The sequence below is a fragment of the Ciconia boyciana genome, chromosome 1, assembly GCF_034638445.1.
Source record: "Ciconia boyciana chromosome 1, ASM3463844v1, whole genome shotgun sequence".
In the NCBI taxonomy this organism is placed as follows: domain Eukaryota; kingdom Metazoa; phylum Chordata; class Aves; order Ciconiiformes; family Ciconiidae; genus Ciconia; species Ciconia boyciana.
The window spans coordinates 185,530,064-185,550,108 of NC_132934.1; the positions used below are offsets into that span (position 1 = coordinate 185,530,064).

Genomic DNA, 20,045 nt, shown 5'->3' on the forward strand with positions numbered 1-20,045 from the left:
TACAGGACACAAAGGCCAGCGCCCCGCGCCCCGCGCCCCGCGCCCGCGCCCGCGCCCGCTCCCGCCGGCTGCCGGAGCCGCCCCGCCCCGGGGACCGCCGGGGGGCCGCCCGCGCCCCGCCGCCTCCCATTGGCTCCGCCGCCCGCTCATTTGCATACCGCCGTCTATAAAGGCGGTGCGGAGGCGCGGAGGGCGCAGACGGCGGTGGCGGGCGCGCGGAGCCGCACCCCGGGTACCGCGCATCGCACCCCGGGTACCGCGCATCGCACCCCGGGTACCGCGCATCGCACCCCGGGTACCGCGCGTCGTCCTCGCCCCCCGACAGCCCGGACCGCGCCGTCGGGCTGAGCCCCGCGCAAGTGCCATGAGCCCCCTGCGGCTGCTGGCCGTCGCCTGCCTGCTGGCCCTGTCCCGCTGCAAGACGGTGAGGTACCGCACCGACGAGGAGGGCGCGCCGGGCACGGTGATCGGTACGCTGGCCGACGAGATGCCGGTGAAGGCGCCGGGGGAGATGAGCTTCCGCCTGATGCGGCAGTTCAGCAACAGCTCGCTGGTGCGGGTGCGGGAGGAGGACGGGCAGCTGAGCATCGGTGAAGCGGGGCTGGACCGCGAGCGGCTGTGCGGGCAGGCCCCCCAGTGCATCCTGGCCTTCGACGTGGTGAGCTGCTGGCGGGAGCGCTACCGCCTGGTGCACGTGGAGCTGGAGGTGCGCGACATCAACGACAATGCACCACGCTTCCCCCGCGCCCAGATGGCACTGGAGGTGTCAGAGAGTGCCGCACCAGGCACCCGCCTGCCGCTGGAGGTGGCTGTGGATGAGGACGTGGGCTCCAACTCCATCCAGAGCTTCCAGGTCTCCCTCAACAGCCACTTTGGCGTGGAGGCACAGACGCGGGCGGATGGGGCACGCTGCGCCGACCTGGTGCTGCTCCAGGAGCTGGACCGTGAGCGCCAGCCCTCCTACACGCTGGAGCTGGTGGCCAAGGATGGCGGCAGCCCAGCACGCTCGGGCACGGCCACCGTGCACGTCCGTGTCCTCGATGCCAACGACAACAGCCCTGCCTTCACCCAGGGCTCGGTCACAGTGGAGCTGCCCGAGGACGCCCCACCCGGCTCCCTGCTGCTCGACCTGGATGCCGCCGACCCTGACGAGGGCCCCAACGGCGAGGTGGTCTATGCCTTCGGCAGCCAAGTGCCCCCCGAGGCGCGGCGGCTCTTCCGCCTCGACCCACGCTCGGGCCGCCTCACGCTGGAGGCCGCTGTGGACTACGAGCGCACCCGCACCTACGAGCTGGATGTGCGTGCCCAGGACCGTGGCGCCAGTCCCCGCGCCGCCACCTGTACCGTCATCGTGCGCCTCGCCGATGTCAACGACAATGCACCGCGCATCAGCATCAGTGCTCTCCGTGGTGCCGCCAGCGCCGCTGGTGTGGCCTATGTCAGCGAAGCAGCGGCCAGCGAGAGCTTCGTGGCCCTCGTCAGTGCCTCAGACCGTGACTCGGGTGCCAACGGGCAGGTGCGCTGCAGCCTCCGCGGCCATGACCACTTTGCCCTGCAGCGTGCCTATGAGGACAGCTACATGATCGTCACCACGGCAGCACTGGACCGCGAGCGCATCCCCGAGTACAACCTCACTGTGGTGGCCGAGGACCTGGGCTCGCCGCCCTTCAAGACTGTCCGCCAGTACACAGTGCGGGTGAGCGATGAGAATGACAATGCGCCACTCTTCGCCAAGCCCCTCTATGAGGTGGCTGTGCCAGAGAACAACCCCCCAGGTGCCTATATCACCACTGTGGTGGCCCGCGACCCTGATCTGGGCCACAATGGTAAGGTCACCTACCGTCTCCTGGAGACACAGGTCATGGGGGCCCCCATCTCCACCTATGTCTCCGTGGACCCTGCCACCGGGGCCATCTATGCGCTCAGGACGTTCAACTATGAGATCCTCAAGCAGTTGGACCTGAGGATCCAGGCCACTGATGGAGGCTCCCCGCAGCTTTCCAGCAGCACCCTTGTCAAAGTGAGGATGGTGGACCAGAACGACAACCCTCCCATCATCATTCACCCGGTGCTCACCAACGGGACGGTGGAAATCAGCGTGTCCAGCAAGACCTCCCGCGACTCCCTGGTGGCCCAGATCAAAGCTCGAGATGCAGATGATGGGGCCAATGCCGAGCTCACCTTTGCCTTCCTGGAAGAGCCCCAGCAGGACCTTTTCACCATCAACCCAAGTACTGGGGACATTGTGCTGAGGGGTGACCTCTCTGAAGAGCTGGGACAGCTGTTCAAGGTCATCCTTACTGTGACAGACAACGGCAGACCCCCCCTGGCCACGACTGCCACAGTCAACTTCCTGGTGACTGCCACTGCTCCTTCCAGTATCCAGGAGATAGCCAAGCCCAGCTCCTGGGAAGGAAAGGCTTTGCAGTGGGACATCCCTCTGATCGTGATCATCGTCCTGGCGGGCAGCTGCACCCTCCTCCTGGTGGCTATAATCACCATCGCCACCACCTGCAACAGGCGCAAGAAGGGGAATGAGATCAAAAACAACTCTTCCTTGAAGGAGCAGATAGACATCTCCCACCTGGAGAAGGGCCAGCAGGAGGAGAGCAGCCGGAGGGGGAATGTGTTTGAGGTACGAACCTTTCCCAGCAAAACCTCTTTCACCAGCCCCGACCCTTCTCCAGCTGCCGAAGAGATCTCCACCACTGAGAGCGGCAGCGACAGCGCTTGCCTCTACGAGGGCCAGAAGAGGCTCCGAGGACCAAGCGGGGAGGTAAGATCCTGGCATGGGGAAGGGGGTCGGAGGGTGTGTGGGGGGGGGTGTCTCGGAGGATGTGAATTGCAGAGATGCAGTTCTGATGCCTATTTACACTTCACTATGTTCCCTCTCACATCTCCTTTGATCCCCCACTCCACCCCAGCAGGGTTTCGCTGCCACTCCAAGCTACGGCAAGGAGCCTGCTCCCCCCGTGGCCATTTGGAAGGGGCACTCGTTCAACACCATCTCCGGCCGAGAGGCAGAGAAGTTCAGTGGCAAAGACAGTGGCAAAGGTGACAGCGATTTTAACGACAGCGACTCGGATATCAGTGGAGATGCCCTGAAGAAAGATCTCATCACACATATGCAGAACGGTAAGGGCTCAGCCCCTGCTCCCAGTTGGCCCCTCCGGAGAGGTGGACGGGTGGACAGGGAGGTGGACGGAGGGACCCATCCCCGGGGCACAGTAATGAGGCAGGGCAGCTGGAGGGGGAAGCCTGATGCTGTGTGACTCAAACTGCCCGTCTCTTCTCAGCAGGCTGCTAGACGCTGGTTCCTCCCTGCACTGAGCACCCAGCACAAATTAGCAGGTGCTGGAAGTACTGTAGGATTGGGTTTTTTCCTCCCCAAAAAGCTTCCCTTAAAGTTAGGATTGTGAGGAGTGTCCTTAGCACGACATAACCTTCCCAAGTGTGTTTTTTTGTTGTGCCGTAGAGCATCGCCTCCCAACTCCCACTGTCAGTGCATTGAATCATCCCGTGACTGATAACTCTGAGGATTATGAATTATGTGGATTTATTCCTGCAGTAACAACAGGTTTCTCCTCTCTCCCTTTAGGTCTGTGGGCATGTACGGCCGAGTGCAAGATCCTGGGCCACTCAGACCGCTGCTGGAGCCCCTCCTGCGGCCGAGCCAACCCTCACCCCTCTCCCCATCCTTCAGCACCCCTCTCCACCTTCTGCAAGAGCACGTCCTTGCCCAGGGATCCCCTTCGCAGGGACAACTTTTATCAAGCCCAGCTGCCCAAAACAGTGGGGCTTCAGAGCGTCTACGAGAAAGTGCTGCACAGGGACTTTGACCGGACGATCACGCTGCTCTCCCCACCGCGCCCCGCACGGCTCCCTGACCTTCAGGAGATTGGGGTGCCCCTCTACCCAGCCCCCTCGACTAGATACCTGGGCCCCCAGACTGACACAGCTGAGAAAGTGTAGCCCAACACGCTCCCCACCTGAGTACACACGTCCCTGCTCGCACATGACTAGGTCACTCCCGAGAGCCTTTAAGTTATTGACCAGATCCGGTGTCGTACATGTAAATATGCAAGATGTGCCTTAAAAATGAAATTGTTGGGAAAGATTTCCAATCACATCAGTACTGTTTGATATTTGCAAACAAAAAAAATTGTTTGTAGTTAATGTAATTTTTATGAAATGTGCAGTATTTAAATTTTTTTTCATGTTTTCTACATTGGCTTTTTTGTTGTTTTGGTTCACCCATGGCCTGCCATTTTTTGTAGTGTTTTTAACCTGTATATTGTGTAATGTAATGTTTGTACATAATGAAAATTGGTTATATTTTTATATAATAAAAGCTTAAAAAATGGGAATTCTTGCCAAAGGAACTGTCTGAAAGACACAATAATAATAATTAATCATAACTCCTGAATATGTAGAACCTTGTAAGGGAAATTCCTCTTTCATGGTGTAATAATAAACTAAGCAACCCAGTGTACTGAGAAGTTTGCCTTGCCAAATGTGACTTGTATCTCTTGAGTCTGTGGTCAACTTAAATGTTATTTAATTGCCTTTGGTTCCTGTAATCTGTGTCACTGATAAACACTAATAAAGGTTTTGTGATGTGTCGGAGGGATCTGTTCATGGATTTCATGCTTCAGAGCATAGAGGTCTTGGCAGGTCAACAAAAGTATTTTGTGCAGAGAAACGCAGTGGGGAGGAGCATGAACGATGCTACTTTTAGTCTCGCCTATGCTTCATCTCCAGCAATACCTCACAGGAGGTTTAGCTTTAGAGATTTTAATGATGGGTTGCAGGGTGGCAGGGAGGGCTCCGTGACAGAGCTGGCCTTTGCTTTTCACTACCTGGTCTGAGCTCTTCCAGCCCCATCCTTCACTGGTGGGAAGCGGTGTAATTTCAGTGAAGCAAATGAAACTACATCCATCAACTGAAGCTTTCACGCTATGCAAGTATCTTTGCATCAGGAGCCACTAGAGCACTTCGCTTTCTGATCTGGCTGAGACATTGATTTAAGTTAAGCTGCATAGGTATGTGCTTATGTGTTTATCCCTTCTGAAGGCAGCCTTACTAAAGGATGGTAACTTGCATTTTTGTATGTATATTTATACACCAAGAGAAAATATAGGTTTATATTTGTGCATAGAACAGAGAAAGAATAGATGTTGATTATGTTGAGATTGTCCATGCTACTGTGGTGGGTTGACCTTGGCTGGACACCAGGTGCCTACCAAGCTGCTCTATCACTCCCCTCCTCAGCAGGACAGGGCGGGGAGAAAATAAGATGGAAAAAACCTCATGGGTCAAGATAAAGGCAGGTTAATAAAGCAAAAGCAAAGGCCGGGTGCAGAAGCAAAGGAAAACAAAAGATTTATTCTCTACTTCCCATCAGCAGGCGCTGTCCAGCCACTTCCCGGGAAGTAGGACTTCAGTACACGTAGCAGTTGCTCCAGAAGACAAACGTCGTAGTACCGAATGCTCCCCCTCCTCCTCTTTTCTCTTAGCTTTTATTGCTGAGCAGACGTCATATGGTATGGAATATCCCTTTGGTCAGCTTGGGTCAGCTGTCCTGGCTATGTCCCCTCCCAAGATCTTGCCCACCCCCAGCCTACTGGTGAGGGGAGAATGTTGGAGAGACAGCCTTGATGCTGTGCGAGCACTGCTCAGCGGTAGCCAAGACACTGGTGTGTCATCAACACCTTCCTAGCTACCAATACAAAGCACAGCACTATGAGGGCTGCTATGGGGAAAATTAACTCCATCTCAGCCAATACAGCTACATATTTTGCCTCCTCCTAGAAATGACAAAGGCCTGAAAAAAAAAAATAGAGCTTTGAAATTCCCTCCCCTCAAGGTTTCAAGTTAAAAGCAGATCTCAAATCCCTCTGCTGAAATCAGGTATAGAAAAGCATTGAATGAAACAAACTAAGCATGAGCATTTCTTCCTATGTTCAAAAAATGTTTATAACAGAGATAACACTTATATTGGAGTTTTAATATTGGACTGAACTTTTCCAAAAGGAAGAACTGCTACTCACTTGGAGTATATAATTTTGCATTTTCTACAAATAACGAATCCAGAAATTTGTGCATGACAAAGCTTTTGGGTTTTATTGTGAATTCTTCAATTATATGTCTAATTAGTATGGGACATATATATAGAAGATGACTCACAAAGAAAATATAAAGCCTTCTTAGACATAAACAAGACCCTATTAGACTTGTGCCTCAAAATGTAGATAGAAAACAGTATCCCACCTGCATCTCCCTTAACCAACAGAAATTCCCTTTCTCCCCTGACTTCCAGCTTTCTCAAGCCCACATAGCAGAGCCTGACCAAGTTTTCCTGCACACACAGTCTGAGTTCTAACAGGGGCTTCACAGAAGCTGCTGCATGAAGATTTGTGGTGGGCAGAGAGCTTCAGAGACTGTACTTGAAGGGAATTGAAATCAGGCTGATGCAAGACTCAACTGGGAAGCAACAGCTTTTATGGTCAGGAAAATAGGTGAGCATCTCTGGCAATTCATCTAAACCTAGTAGTAAAAATCATGACGCATCTAATGAACTAAGAGGGTCGTCTTGGTTAAATTTAGGGCTGAAGTTGGGGCTGAAGGGTGGGTGCTAAGAAGGAAGGCTGGGAGCCTCCCTGCCAGCTAATCATCAGTGATGCAGAGCAGCAAGCCTGCATGTGAAGTAATTAGTCATAACTCTGAACGCAGGGAGGGAAAGGCTCTCAGTCAAAAAAGCAGGGCAGTCTCATAAGCTGCTTCTTTGTCATCTAGTTTGAAAGCCTGGGATACGTACTGCAAGACCTCCATGGCAGGTCCCTAGGCTCTCCTGGGGGAGGCTGGCAGGAGGTAACCGCAGCCAAAGGGCAGTTCATTGCGTCGGGTTGAGGTGCGGGATTCACCCTGTTGCCTGCAACAGAGCCTGTGCACTTCAATTCTGGTTTCTGCAGTGCATGCTCTAGATGCAGGACTCCTAGTAAAATGGGGTGGCAGCACTCATGCTTGTAAGTGGATATGGCTGTGACCTCTGGGATGGGGGTTTAATCCTGGGATCTCAACAGGTATGAGAGATGCTCAGAAAATTCTGCCTGGACCGGGCCCTGAAGGCAGAGACACGCCAGGGTGGGATTTAGCTGACGATTCAGACAGATGAGCCTTTTGTGGCCAATGCATAAGTGTCTACATGCCTGGTAGGCATCTATGCTCCTGTGGCAGACAACAAGGGCTGGTCGGGGGGGTCTGTTCTAGGGCTGGTCTAGATGGCTGTCTGGTTCACCTCACAGCAGGCACCTGCATTCGCTTAGCATGGAGGGGGCAAAGAGGGAGGAGGCCCCCAGGGCCTGGGAAGAAGGCAGGACTGCGCTTTTGGGCAGCAGCCAACAAGTAGATCCACCTATATGTAATGTAAAACCTCTGAAGTTTTCTAGGCGATTTCAAAGTTGGCCAAGGAGGAACCTAATGCCTTTTGGATGCTTCGAAGGCTTGGCATCACTAGTGATAATGCCAGCTCACTCCCCAAATGTCACCTAAGCCCAAATTTAGGCTGAAGAATGCAGACTGGTAACTGGGGAGAAGTACGTGTTACTGCCCACCGTATATGCCAAGGTCTTCAAGCCTTCCTTATTTAAGAGGATGCTTTGGAGAAGCTGCCTAGAGTTGGGTTTCCCTCTCCTTAAGTAGTGATAAGGATCCCTCTGCTTGCTCATCCTTCCTGATGGATGCAAAACCTGGTTTCGCACTCATGCCCACAATGCCCATGGCAGTGGGATCCCCACCACTCTCAGGGCTCCTGGGGCATGCTGCCCTTCCAATGCTAATCTATTGGGAGAGTTCACAGGGGGCCAGGGACCCTGCCACAGGCAGGGAGGAATGAAGGCATCAGGAGGGGGCTGGCTTCTGTAGGTTTCCCCCACACCACAGTGCCTGGGGAGGGTTAAAAACCTGGGAGCTGAATTGGAAAGAGAGCAGATGGCCACCGAGTTGAGAAAAGCAGTGACTTAGCCTGGCTGTGAGATGCCAGTGGGTTCATTCAGTTGGTAATTATTAATTATTTTTGAGTGGGTATTAGCATCCTCGGGGTCACAGGCATGAGCACCCATTTTAGCCTGTAGCAGGCAAACCCTGCTTGCCCGCCAGCTCCTGCTGCGGCTGCTGTGCCCTGCCAGTACTTTTTGAGTAAGGAGGACCTACCGGCCCCGCATGCGAGGCAGGGCAGCAACCCCATGTGGTGCTATAGTCGAATGCTGTGAACGGATGCAAACATTTTTGTGGCAACTCCATCTTTCAGCTTTGAAGGTAGGTCTCTGTCCCAAGCCCAGTTGTGCTCCATTGCCTTAGCGTACATAGGGTGAATATGCTGGAGGCCAGAGGTGGAGGCTGCTTCCTACCCATTCTTGCCTTCTGGGCAACTGCTTCAGATCCCAACACGACATCCACTTTCCAGCTACCTCCAGCCATGAAGCAGTTGACTCACAGTTTATGGGTGCTTCTTTAGTCAAGGTATTGGGCCTCAGCAATAAGGTTTTATGGTCCACTTGTCCTCTGGATTATCTGAGTGCCATGAGTTGTGGGTATTTCTGTCCTGGCATGAGCACATAGGTGGCTCCAAGAGCTCCCAGTTCCCACCATAGCAATATCACCTCTAGGCTTTCTTCCAGATCTAAAGCAGGCATATAGTGGGAACAGCCTCTGCGCCCACCACAGACGGCTGGGCACCTACACTTCCGCAGTTTCCCAAAGTCTCAGGGTGGATGGCCCAAAGCCGGGTGCAAGAAATGACATTTGTCCCTGCAGCTGTCTGCCAGGCAGCCCCTGCCCACCTTCACAGCCCAGCTCCTGGGACTCTTCGCCCGCCTGCCTGCTAACTGTAGCCTTGTGCCAAGGTGAGGAGCCCTGGCCCTGCCTGGGTTGGCTGCTCTGCAGATGGTCACTGTAACCCCAGCCATGTGCTCCATCCCCTTGGGATGGGGCAGCTCACTGAACAATGACCAACCAGCCCAAGAGGCCCTGCAGACAAGATCTCCCTTTCCCCACAGGCTCATGCTCCGTGTAGAAATACTCCTTATGGTTAAAGCAAAATGGCTCAGGGATAACTTGAATCTACTCCTGCAAGAAGAAGAAGGGAGCTTTACGGGAGGTCAGCAGAGGCCATGATGATGGACAACTCTGTAAAACTCCATCAGAGGGACAGAGAGGCACACAGAGAAGAAGAAAGGGCAACAGCTTCCTTCCTTCACCTGGAAAACTCTTCTCCCTCCCACTCACAGTGAGAGGAAGACAAAAAAAGCAGGGAGTTGGGGGGGACAGGAGAGTGGGACCCACATGACATGGGACTAAGCTGTCTAGAGGCTGCAAACACACAATGGTTTTGGAGGACAATCCCCGGTAAAACAACCCATTTCATTTATGTACAGAGGATCCTCAGATTAACTCATCCTCTCTTTTCATTCAAAACATGTCCACTGGATTTGGAAGAAATTCAAGAATCTTGACCTTCCAAAAAATCCTACAGCAGACACTAAAAGCAGGTTTACTGGACAACTAGCTAGGGAATAGCACGAAGAGGCACCTCCACAGATCAAGATCTTAAAATTGCTTTTGCCTACAAATTTGCTACTGCCTGAATCTCTGCATGTGGGACAACGGTGCATTTGGGGTGTGACCCCTGAGCGGGGGCATCCCATCCCCAGCTCTTTGCTGCGGCTCACGGATAATTCACTGAGGTCTCCTCCCTCCCCAGAGTTTAATTTTACTGCTGTAACAAAGATGTTCCTCCTCCCTCCCTTGGGGGCTAGACCATTTCAGAAATGGGTTTCAGCCAGGGCTGGCAGCCTGCTGTGACCTTTGCCTGTTTGAGTAATGCACAATAATGAGAGATCTGAGATGCCTCCAAACACGCCGCTTGGCAGGATGTTAATTAAAACAGAGTAGCACTACCTCTACCGCTTGCAGGGCCATAGCTCAGAGCACTTTATGAACGCCCAGGAGGTAAAGGAACATGCTCAAGGCCACACAACACATCTGTGAGAGAGCTGGGAGTAAATCCAAGTGCTTTTTGTTTACGTATCAGCATACAACCTGGTGTATAGGATGAATCCCAGTACAAGACCAGCTGGATGCACCAGAGACTTGGTGGCATGGGAAGGCAGAAAAATTGCTTCCGATCACTTCACTTGAAAGGGAACCAGCATCCTGCCTCCATCCATTCTCGCCCACACCAGCAGCAAACCATCACTGTCCAAATCGCCTTTGTAAGGGTCCCCACAATCCCTCGCTCCCCCGTCAGATCATAACAAAGAAGTTCGGTCTGCCGCTTCCAAATTCATGGCTGCTTTGGGCCCCACAATGGCTGGGGTTCTGCTTCATTTTACCACCCTGACATGACCTAGGTTTTCTTAGCAGTTATTTATTTTTATTTATTTAACTGCATAAACTGATTATCCATGTAACAACTTTAATCAATTATCTGTGGCAAAGAACTTCTCTGCAACTTAATTAGCAAAGTTCTTCCCTGACCTAGCAATATCTGATTGCATCATATAAGAGCTTAACTTTGAAATGGCAACACAGTTCATTAAAAATAACTAATAGCTGCAGGGTTTAAAGATGTAAATGTTCATTTTCTTAATGAGAAAAAAAAGGGCATGCAGACTCTACCTGTCTATATTCATTATACTGTGTCCACATGGGATGACTCACATTTGCAAAACTCAAGTTTAATTAACATGCTTATTTTTACAATGATATTTCTCATTATAATAAATTAAATGTTTAAACAGCCAGTGCAAACATTTTGATCCAAGACAAAAATGCTTGCACAGTGCTAGTTTAAGCATTTAATTTATTATAATCCTTTCCATAACAAATGCCTTAGAAGTTGATTTTTTCGCTGTGAAAGGCTATTAGTATTATTTCCTCTGGTAACGTTTAATCCAAGACAACCAAAAATGTAAGGCGTGAACAAAATTGGACTGGAAGCGATGATGATAAATGAGATAGCCAGGAATCTGCCTGCGCCGGTAGCTGCGCCGGAGCCCGCAGCTGGTGCCGGCTCTGCGGCAAGCCTGGCCCCGGCAGGCCGCCTTGGCGGGAGGAGCTCGTACGCGGGGCCCCGAAGCGCATCGACTCCCCCAAAGCGCGGTCGGGCCCCGAGAGCGCTCGCCCCGACCCCATCGGCCGCCCTCCGGCGTGCCCGGGCCGGGGGCTCTTTGCTCCCGAAGGGCTCTTTCCTGCCGAAGGGCTCCTTCCAGGCGGAGCCTGCGTTCTTCTAAACCAACCCTCCGCCGCGTCCCGGCTGGGGAAGGGGACGGACGCGGTTCCCGGCGGGGAGGACAGCCGCGCTGCCGGCCGCGCCCCCGCATCCCCCGGCCGCTGCCGCCCGCCCCGGCCGGGGCCGCCGCTAGATGGGGGTGCGGGGCCGGCGGTCCCGGTCCCGGCCCCGGGCTGGGGCGGGGGCTGCGGGCTGAGAAACAGCGGGGACAAGTGGAAGCAGCGGGTTCAGGAGGCTGCGGCATCCTCCACCGTGAAAGCGGAGCGGGAGGGGAGTATGCTGAAACCGTGGTGTCTTGCAAGATTCAGGAGCGCTCTGGTTAATGCGGCTCCTTATTTGCATGGGTTTCCAGCCCGGGCATTGGTGCGGGATAGGGGGCTCAGCCATGACATCGGCAGCTGCTTTACACCCACTACAACAAGGTTCAGCTGCTAATTTCTAAAAAGCTTCTGGCCCAGCTCCTGCATGGCCGGGGTCCTGGGGGCAAGCTGGGCAGGGAGGGTGTCCTTCTCCGCTTGGCGTAAATGCACCAAAGGCGGTATCATTCCCCAAAGGCCACATTATTCCCCAAAGGGATGCCAGCTGAGCAGGCTCCATCAGCTCCCACCCAGGATCGGGACTGGGACATGAGGCCCCATGAGAGGTGGGGACAGCAGGGCATAGCGGGGCAGGCCAGGGGCTCCCCGGGGCACCGAGAGAAAAGGAAGGGGTGCTCAGCCTGGCTGGGAGCTAGAAGCCAGCTTCCATGCGACTTTCCTTGGGTTTGTGTCCCCAGGAGACATCTCCCACACCTCCTATGGGGAAATTTCCACCTTTGAGCTGGAGCAGTGTCTGCAGTAAGAAATGGGCCAGAAGGCAAATTCCTCTCAAAGTAGTCTGAGAGGGGAAGCCTTGCAAGGGATAAAGCCAAGGCAGGGTCATGCAATCAGGTGAAAAAAGCCCATGTGTTCAAACCCCCCCGAGCAGCTAGAAAAACACGGAGGCAATGAGCCACCTGGGCTGGGGAGAGGCACGCAAGGACCCGCTGTGGGTCCCTGGCATAAAGCCACCGGCATCCGCTGCCACCATCTCACCTTTGCATCCAGGAAAGCTCCCACCCTGGCTCGGTGGCCTGGGAGAGATGTCAAATAACTGTAGCTGTACAGGATATTTAGGTGATGCTGAAAAGTTAGTCTGCAAGTCTCTCCAGTTTAGTACGTAATTCAAAAGGATATAATTTGAATTAATAAATAAAGCCCTTTAGGGGATCTCATTACTCTGTGAAGAGCATTAGCAAAACACAAGTTGTCAATCAGTTTAGCCAATTGACAAGCTAGAAACCAGCCGATGGTCCAAGCTGAGCTAAATCAGCAAAGGAGAAGAGAAATCTCTTCTGGATTTACCTCGGACGAATGAATGTGACAGTGATTTTCTTAAAGAAACAGGCATTAAAACATTCATAGACAAATTACCAAGTCTCCCCAAATCACTGAATTAAATTCAGGGGTTGCTCACAGTCTGACAAACATCCAGTCGGAAAGCGCCTATTTATTTTTCATTGCTTGCTGCTTGACAAATTGCTGCATTCACAAAAATTCAGCAAATTAATAAACTGATCCCACTGCTTATCTAATTGCAAAAAGCCAAAAAGTGATTTGAGTAGTGCGATGGTCATTACAAAAATATCCACTGACATTGGAAAATTGAGGGCACAACATTTTTACCTTGGAGGGCAGCTTTATGTAGGCCACCAAGTGCCTTGGGTATTTCTTAGAGTCCTTGAGTTTATTCATGTATTATTTCCTCGGATATTCAGTATATTTTTCCAGCAGGCAAGAAACTGGGGCTTCTGTGTACGAGTTTCATCTGCTCAAAATGTGAAAAAATATAGATCCCCATAGCACATTCTGCTACAGTAGAAGCAAAGTGTAAAAGAAAAATTCCAAATATGTAGATTTAAAAATAAAAACACAGAACTCTTGCCTCCCTAAAAGGGATTTGAAGCAAAAAAATCCTGGGCTACAGATAGGTCTAGACTTTAATTGTCGAGTTGCCTAAGAAGAATTGTTGGCCTGAGGTCATTTTAATCAGGTTGCATGTCAGCTTGCAAAATCTCCAAATTAGCTTACAGCTCCAGGAGAGAAAGATGTTTTTCTTTCTTGAAGAACGCAAACAGATTGTTGTGACATGTTCTCAGTCATCATGACAGATCAGATCCCCGCTTTGCGCTGCAAGCCGGGAAAGAAGTCAGCCACTCCTTCGGAGATTTGGGCATCTCCCAGTTTGTCAGAGCTGGGGATGGAGTTTATAGAAATCCTTCTGAAAGTAAGGTTTATATGCAAAGACTCTGATAAAAGAGATCAACCTTAATTGGGAAGCAAGTTTCTTTCGCATTTTTTAACAACCTCCAGGCCTTCCTAGCAGTCTGATGAAAGGGAAGTTGTGAAAAGAAACAATCTCTATTTATGCAGCAGGAACTATCATATCCTGAGCTGCACAGAGAATGACAAGGAACCAACTCATCCTTTTAAAAAAAGGATTAATTTGCCATTTTCTTCCCGAGTTTGTAAAAAGTAAGGCTGGGGGTGGATTTCAAAACAGGCCGAGTACTTTAGTTAGGTTTACGGCAGGCGCTGAGCCTGTGTGAGACTCTGCAGGTTGCTGTGGAGCAGCTGACTTGGGATGGTGTCCCTCCCAGGATGTCCTCACCCTGTGTGTCCAATTTGGTCCCTTGGCTGTAGCACATTTGGATGCTTTTTAGGTTTTTTTAACAGCTCCATGTTCAGTTTTTCATCTGCATCAGCCAATGGCTCCAACGGGATCACAGAGGGAAGAGGAAGCAAGGGGACAGGAGCTGGGGTGGTGGCTTGGTTTCATCTTGATGGACTACCAGAGGGAGAGGCAAGTGCAAATTCATGACAACTGGCTGATAGTGGGACGCATCTCACCTATCTGGTGGCTCCCAAAGGTCTGCATCTGAACTAGTAACCAGCAGTGTCTTGTTCACAGGAAGAGGGAAAGAAATAGGCGTCTCCAAATGGCGATTCCTCCAACTTCTAGCTGCTGCCTCTTTCTCTTAACTAGTTCAGGCACTTTATTTAGGGAAAATGAGTCTACCTGTCCCTGGTAGTGGCCAAGGGCTCAGTATTGCCTGCAGCCAGGTGAGGACGCAGGCAGAAGCAGCAGCCCTCCCCTGAGACCCTGGCACGCTGCAAACATAGGTGCGTGCCTGGGCAGAGATGGACTGCTTTGCCAAAACAGGAGAGGATGTGATGTGCAGCAGGCACTCGTGTTTGCCATGGCAGAGCTATCCTGAGTAGCTGACATAAGACCCTCAGGCCCTTAAAATTGGATGGGACAAGACAGCGGGGGATCTCTCTATCAGGACAGCCCCGGCAGCAGCAGAAGAGACTGTATTTCCCTGTCCCCACTTTTTTCCTTCTGTGATTCTGCAAGCCAAGAGAAGTCACAACCGTATGTCTCTGGGTAGAAGCTGACAGTTTCTTTCTCCCAAAGGCCTCCATGTTGACAGCAGAAAAATCTTCATCTTCTCTGTTTGAGGACTTTTTTTTTTGTTGTTCCCTGGCTCCTCGCCATCAGCCCCGGTGGGACCCAGGGCAAGGCAGCAGTGCCACGCAACCCATATGTCAGCAAATCGTTAATCCCAAGGGACAGACCCCTGGGGTGAGATTCCCGCTGCAACTTCTCCAATTAGACAGCTTACCTCCTGCTTTGCCTCTGCTTTAGCCATTTTGGACCTAACATATTTTATTGTTCAGCCTCCTAGTTAAACGTCTGGGAAGCTCTGCATGTAAGCACGCAGAGATTACTGGTTCAATAATAGAGTCGGGCACGTTGGCTTTACTTCGTTTTGCTAATAAAGCTGCAAAATAAAGCTGTTGACTCTTCTTTCATCAGCATCAGCCCCATGAGGCTCTCCCATGTCTCGCCGGGTGATTAGAGCAGAGGGCTGAGAACACAGGTCTGGAGTTCAGCCCTTAATGAGCTGCCCGTTCAGTGTCTTTCACTCAGGGCTCTTGACCTCTTTGCACCTTGGCCAACTCAGCTGTAAAACTGGCTGAAGGGTGGGCCTCGTAGAAACCAGCCACCGTGCCCCAGTTGAGCCTCAAGTCCGGGTTTCATGGGTAAACACAAAATAAAAATCAACAACAATTTGTATCTGCGGTGACCCAGCTCAAATGCCACGAGGACGTCAGGCCTTGCCAGTGTAAACAGCGTCAGTCTCTGGGGTCCCCCATTACAATGTCAGAGCAAATCGAAGTAGTGTCCCTCCGATTTGCGCTGCAGTGAAAAAACCAAGGTGTTGCAGACTCCAGCACAGACAAGGCAACATGGTGCCAGCTCCGGTACCCAGGTACATCAGCACCTGCAGCACCGAGCAGTGCTGGGAAAACCTGAGTGGCATGCACCCACCCAGGTGGGGATGCAGTCCCCCCGCCAGGGAGAGCGGGATCCCCGTTACCCTCTCAATCTCTGAGCTGCGAGGCAGACCGCAGCCCATCCCTTCTCCAGGAAGGCTCCTCATGGAGAAACCAGCATGAACCATGCCAAGGACAGGAAAGCCCTAGTGCTCTCTCACACCAAGTCCAAAACACTTCCAACCTGTCCCACAGCCAGGATGGCTGCAGCTGCTGGCACCTCTGTTAGCACTCATTGCTCAGTGTAACAGAAGGAGATGAAAGGAGGAGCTCGTGTCTGGTACAGCTTGTTTGCCGTGTAACACTTTCTAGGTACGATGGGGATGCTGAAGAGAAGTCCTGCCTCAGCCATCTGACCCTGCCCAACACACACACGTGTCTACTCACACAAAACACAGTGGTTTCTCTCAAAGTTGAGAACAATCGAGAGCTTTTCCCATTTAAATGGGAGGTTGCAGGTCAGACTCGGAGGTGGCATACAGGAGCCAGAGCTGCCAAGCTGGCACTTAGTGGGGGGGCAGTGAAGAAGGGAGGGGCACCATCCCTTGGGATTTCAGCAGTGTGGGGTGAGCCTTGCACATGCTGTTTGCCATGGCAGGCTTAGTAAAATGGAGCAAGAAGCTGTTTTCAGGCAGAGCAAGAGCACCTGGGATCCCGTCAATCCCATCCTGTGGCAGGGCCATTCACTCCCACACCTTTTCTTCACCTCCACATACAGTCCTCCACTGTGCAGCCATGTGGAGATGAGACTCTTGAACCAGAAAGCTCTTCCTTGGGCATCAACAAGAGTCCCAGATGTACTTCTCCGGATATCTCAACATTATCCCACCTTGCACCATGCAGACATACCCAACCAAGCACATACTTGGAAAGGGCTGAGGCTGCGAACTGTCTTATAAAGCCTTCTCCATACCATTTACCTACCACTTATAACCCCAGCTGCCCTGCAAAGTGCCCTTTAGTGACTGGTGACTTGTAGGTGTGGAGAAGAGGCTGGCATGAGTCATCTTCTGGAGCTGGGAAGGTGGGTATTTGCACCCACAGGTGCAAGGGTGTTTCCACCATACAACGTGCTGGGATCGGTGCGCATGGCTGGGTGTGAGCCCAGACCTTCAGCGTACAACAGAGATCTCTGTTCTGGTGTAAGGAACCTTTCGCTGAGGATTTACCATCCCTTGAGGAAAATATGCAAACAGCCTTTAAATAATTAAACAAATCACATTGCAGGCAAACCCAAATTGATCTTTAAAATGCATTATCCTCAGAAGGTGAGAGAAATGCTCGGTGCTTTACTCCTTCCTCCGACCTCTTCACACATTAACTAATTCATCGCACGAGGGACCACCCAGCTGCATCTCGACCACGGAGCAAAGGCTACGCCAGTCACCTCCGTCTTTAAAACCAGTGTTGCCACAGCTGGGGGCCAGGTTTCTTCAGTGCCAACAAGCGCAGGCAGTGGGGGAACAAAGATCTTTTCATCAGGCCAAGCTTGCACAGAGGACCTCGTCCTTCCCACAGAGCCACTTGCTGGTCTCGGCCGGGAAGGGCGGGCTTCCCTTATGGCAATGAGATGATCTGGGGCAGCTGCAGCCACCTCCTTGCAGGAGGAGGGAGTCAAGTGTGGTCACGACCGGGGACAAGTTTGGCTTTCTGTGGGCAGAGGCAAGGAGATCAGCTACCTTGGGCATCTCCTCTGGGCCACCGAGGCCATGTATGGTGGAGACCTACAAAGAGAGGAAGGCAGAGCAACTGCGAGGCGGTTCTCTCCACCTAGCGTAATACTGCAGAACATTTATCTAGCTCTCTGCAAGCTAACTCTTCTTCTTCCCCAAAAACAGCCTGGAGACAAGTCCTTACTGTCTCTGCCAGACTGTGCAAGGACAGGCAAGCAGCTTGAGGCAGCAACCAGAAGGTCTGTCAGCAAGGAGAAAGCCTTGCTGGCAAGGAGCAGGGAAAGGCCAAGTCCATCCTGAGCCTTCCCCAACATCCCCCCAGCCCAGCAGTGGGGCTGGGCTTTGCCCCTGCACTCGCGGGACCCCATGGAGGACAAACTGGTGGACAGAGGCCACTGTCACCTCCTCTCCAATTAGTCCGGTTTCCTGCGGTGGTGTTTTCCGGCTCCTCAGCTCTCCCCCATGCTGTGCATGGCCCAGAGCAGATGGGCTGTAACATGTGGAGCTTAAATTATTTGACAGTTCCCCCTTTTGGGATTAGGAAATGCCATGGAAATGGCTGCCTGTGGTGCCATGGGGCAAGCCCTGAGAAACAGGGCTGTGCTGGGGGTCCTGGGGGCAGCCGCGGCTGTGAGCCCCATGGCAGCCAGCTCTTCCCGGGAGCTCGCCATCCCTTCTCCCACCTCACCTGACCTCCAGGTTCATGGGCTGCCATTCCTCCCTCCATCCCTCACTCTTCCAGGCTGTCCAAGGTGAAAAGTCCTCAGCTTTTTTCATGCTATTTTCTCCCCTCAGCAGCCCACACCAGACACGCATGAGGACCCCGCTGCTCCAGGCTTATCAAATCACGTCTTCGGGAAAGGAGGTTCGGCCCTAGCCAGGCCAAGGTCATTATCATTGTTGTTGCTAGAGCTTGATTTTGTAAGGAAAGCCATGGAGGGAGGACAGGGAGTGCCCAGAAATTATGATTGCTCTTGGTCCCTCTTTACCCTATCTTTTATCTCTCAGGGAAATATTTATCCAAGCAGTCCATGGCTCCAGTTGAGCCATGGCACTGTCTGCTGGATTTTCCAGCGAGAACTTACTCATTCTCTCCACCGTGTCCCACCCTAAACACAGAGGTCCTCAGAGGGAATGCAGCTCTCACAGCCTTCAGTGGGGAACAGAGAGGCCCTGGACCACCTTGATGGACATGTCATAGTCTCCATGGTCATTTCTGAGGACCAGCAATCTCAAGAAAAGGGACGTGAAGCAACAACAACAAAAAAAATCAGCGCAGTGCTAAAATTCAGCAGAAGACATGGTTGTTTATTGGTTCTTTCACTCTCCCAAGTTTAGTTTCCTAAATCTGATGTGAGGGAGGTTTTTCTGGATTTTTTTTTTTTTTTTTTAAGCAGAGATCTGAATCCGGGGGAAGAAGCATTATAGATTGGATCAAAAAAAGCCTGATGTAAGAGGCTAAACGAAAGAACCGAGTGTAGGTGAATAAGGATTAAACTTGCTGGAATCAACCCGCGCAAATGTCTCACAAAGGTAATGAAAGCAAAAAAAACCGTTTAAAGTGTTGTCAGAAGGGTGGGTAAAATATATGTTTCAAAGATTGGATTTGTGAAAAACATTCTGATGCTGCAGGCGCGTCCAGGACAATCTCATTGGAAATATTCTCTAAAGTTGGGTCATGAAATTATTAGAAGAACAGTGCATAGATCAAAAAAGAGAAATATAGTTGATTCATGGGTGCTTTTGGATGGAAGAGGGGGGAAACAAAAAGCCAGGCTCAGTCTTTGCTACAAAGCAAAAAGAAACTTAGCAGATTTCTCATCAAAGTGTAAAGAAGCCCCTGGGAAAGAAACAGATTGATGCTACCAAGTTGTTTAAGATAATAACTACCTCCAAGCACAAAGCTGTGGTTGGAGGTTAAGAAAGAAACTAGCCTATGAGCCATTTACACAGAATAGCTACAAAAGAGACCACTTCGTTAAAGGTAGGAATGAAAGCATGTAATGGCAGCTAGTTATTTTATTTTATTCTTTAATTCAAGGAAAACAGAAGGCACAGCCACTAGCTAAATTAGGAAGAATAAGATGAAGACATATGGATAGGTGGGATTCAGCCCTGGGGAAAAACAAATCAGCCTTTAGTGTCCTGGGGTGAGGAAGAGCAAACTGTGATGGGCCATATGTCCTCACCCGACCGCAGGAGAGAAGAGGAAGGATTCGGGATGAGCAACGTCCTGGACCAAGCCTGTTTTGGGCCATCCTTTCAAGTGGGGCCAGCTCAGCTGCGCCGTGCCGTCCTGCTGGGGATGCACCCCAAGCAGAGGAAATGGGGATGCCCATCTTCTCCAGAGAGTAGCATCAGAGCAAGAGATATTGCAGGACTTTCCAGGGAGAATTTCACAGCCTACCAGGAAAAACAATGGTTTTGGTGTTTGAAATTTCACGTGTTGCTGGTCAAAGAAGGGAGGACAGCATCAGCACACCCTGTGCACGGGACGGGTGGAGAGGAAGGAAAAGCGAGCATCCCAGGGGCACTGCAATGTCCAGGGCCACCGCAGAGACAAGAGCTGTGGTGATGACATACATACGTGGTTTTTCATCCTTTGGTATCACTACCAGCAAGAATCCTTAGAGTTTCTCAAAATCCTGAGGCTGACATGGGTTA

General features: G+C 51.7%; 1 protein-coding gene across 2 annotated transcripts; it reads left to right on the forward strand.

Annotated features, from left to right (window-relative positions):
* Positions 1-238: 238 nt before the first annotated feature.
* On the forward strand, positions 239-4,219 carry PCDH8 (protocadherin 8). Of its 2 annotated transcripts, none has more exons than XM_072854227.1 (3): positions 239-2,776; positions 2,925-3,135; positions 3,599-4,219. In XM_072854227.1, the coding sequence occupies exons 1-3, from the start codon at positions 365-367 to the stop codon at positions 3,970-3,972; spliced, it is 2,997 nt and encodes a 998-aa protein (XP_072710328.1). In that variant the 5' UTR covers positions 239-364; the 3' UTR covers positions 3,973-4,219. The 2 variants fall into 2 exon arrangements, with proteins under 2 accessions (XP_072710328.1, XP_072710319.1); XM_072854218.1 differs by having other exon boundaries at positions 306-2,776; positions 2,928-3,135.
* Positions 4,220-20,045: the final 15,826 nt, after the last annotated feature.

Coding starts and splice junctions, on each gene's coding strand:
- PCDH8 (XM_072854227.1), top strand. CDS start 365: ATGAGCCCCCTGCGGCTGCTGGCCGTCGCCTGCCTGCTGGCCCTGTCC. Junction 2,777..2,924: donor TCCGAGGACCAAGCGGGGAG/GTAAGATCCTGG, acceptor ACTCCACCCCAG/CAGGGTTTCGCTGCCACTCC. Junction 3,136..3,598: donor CATCACACATATGCAGAACG/GTAAGGGCTCAG, acceptor CTCTCCCTTTAG/GTCTGTGGGCATGTACGGCC.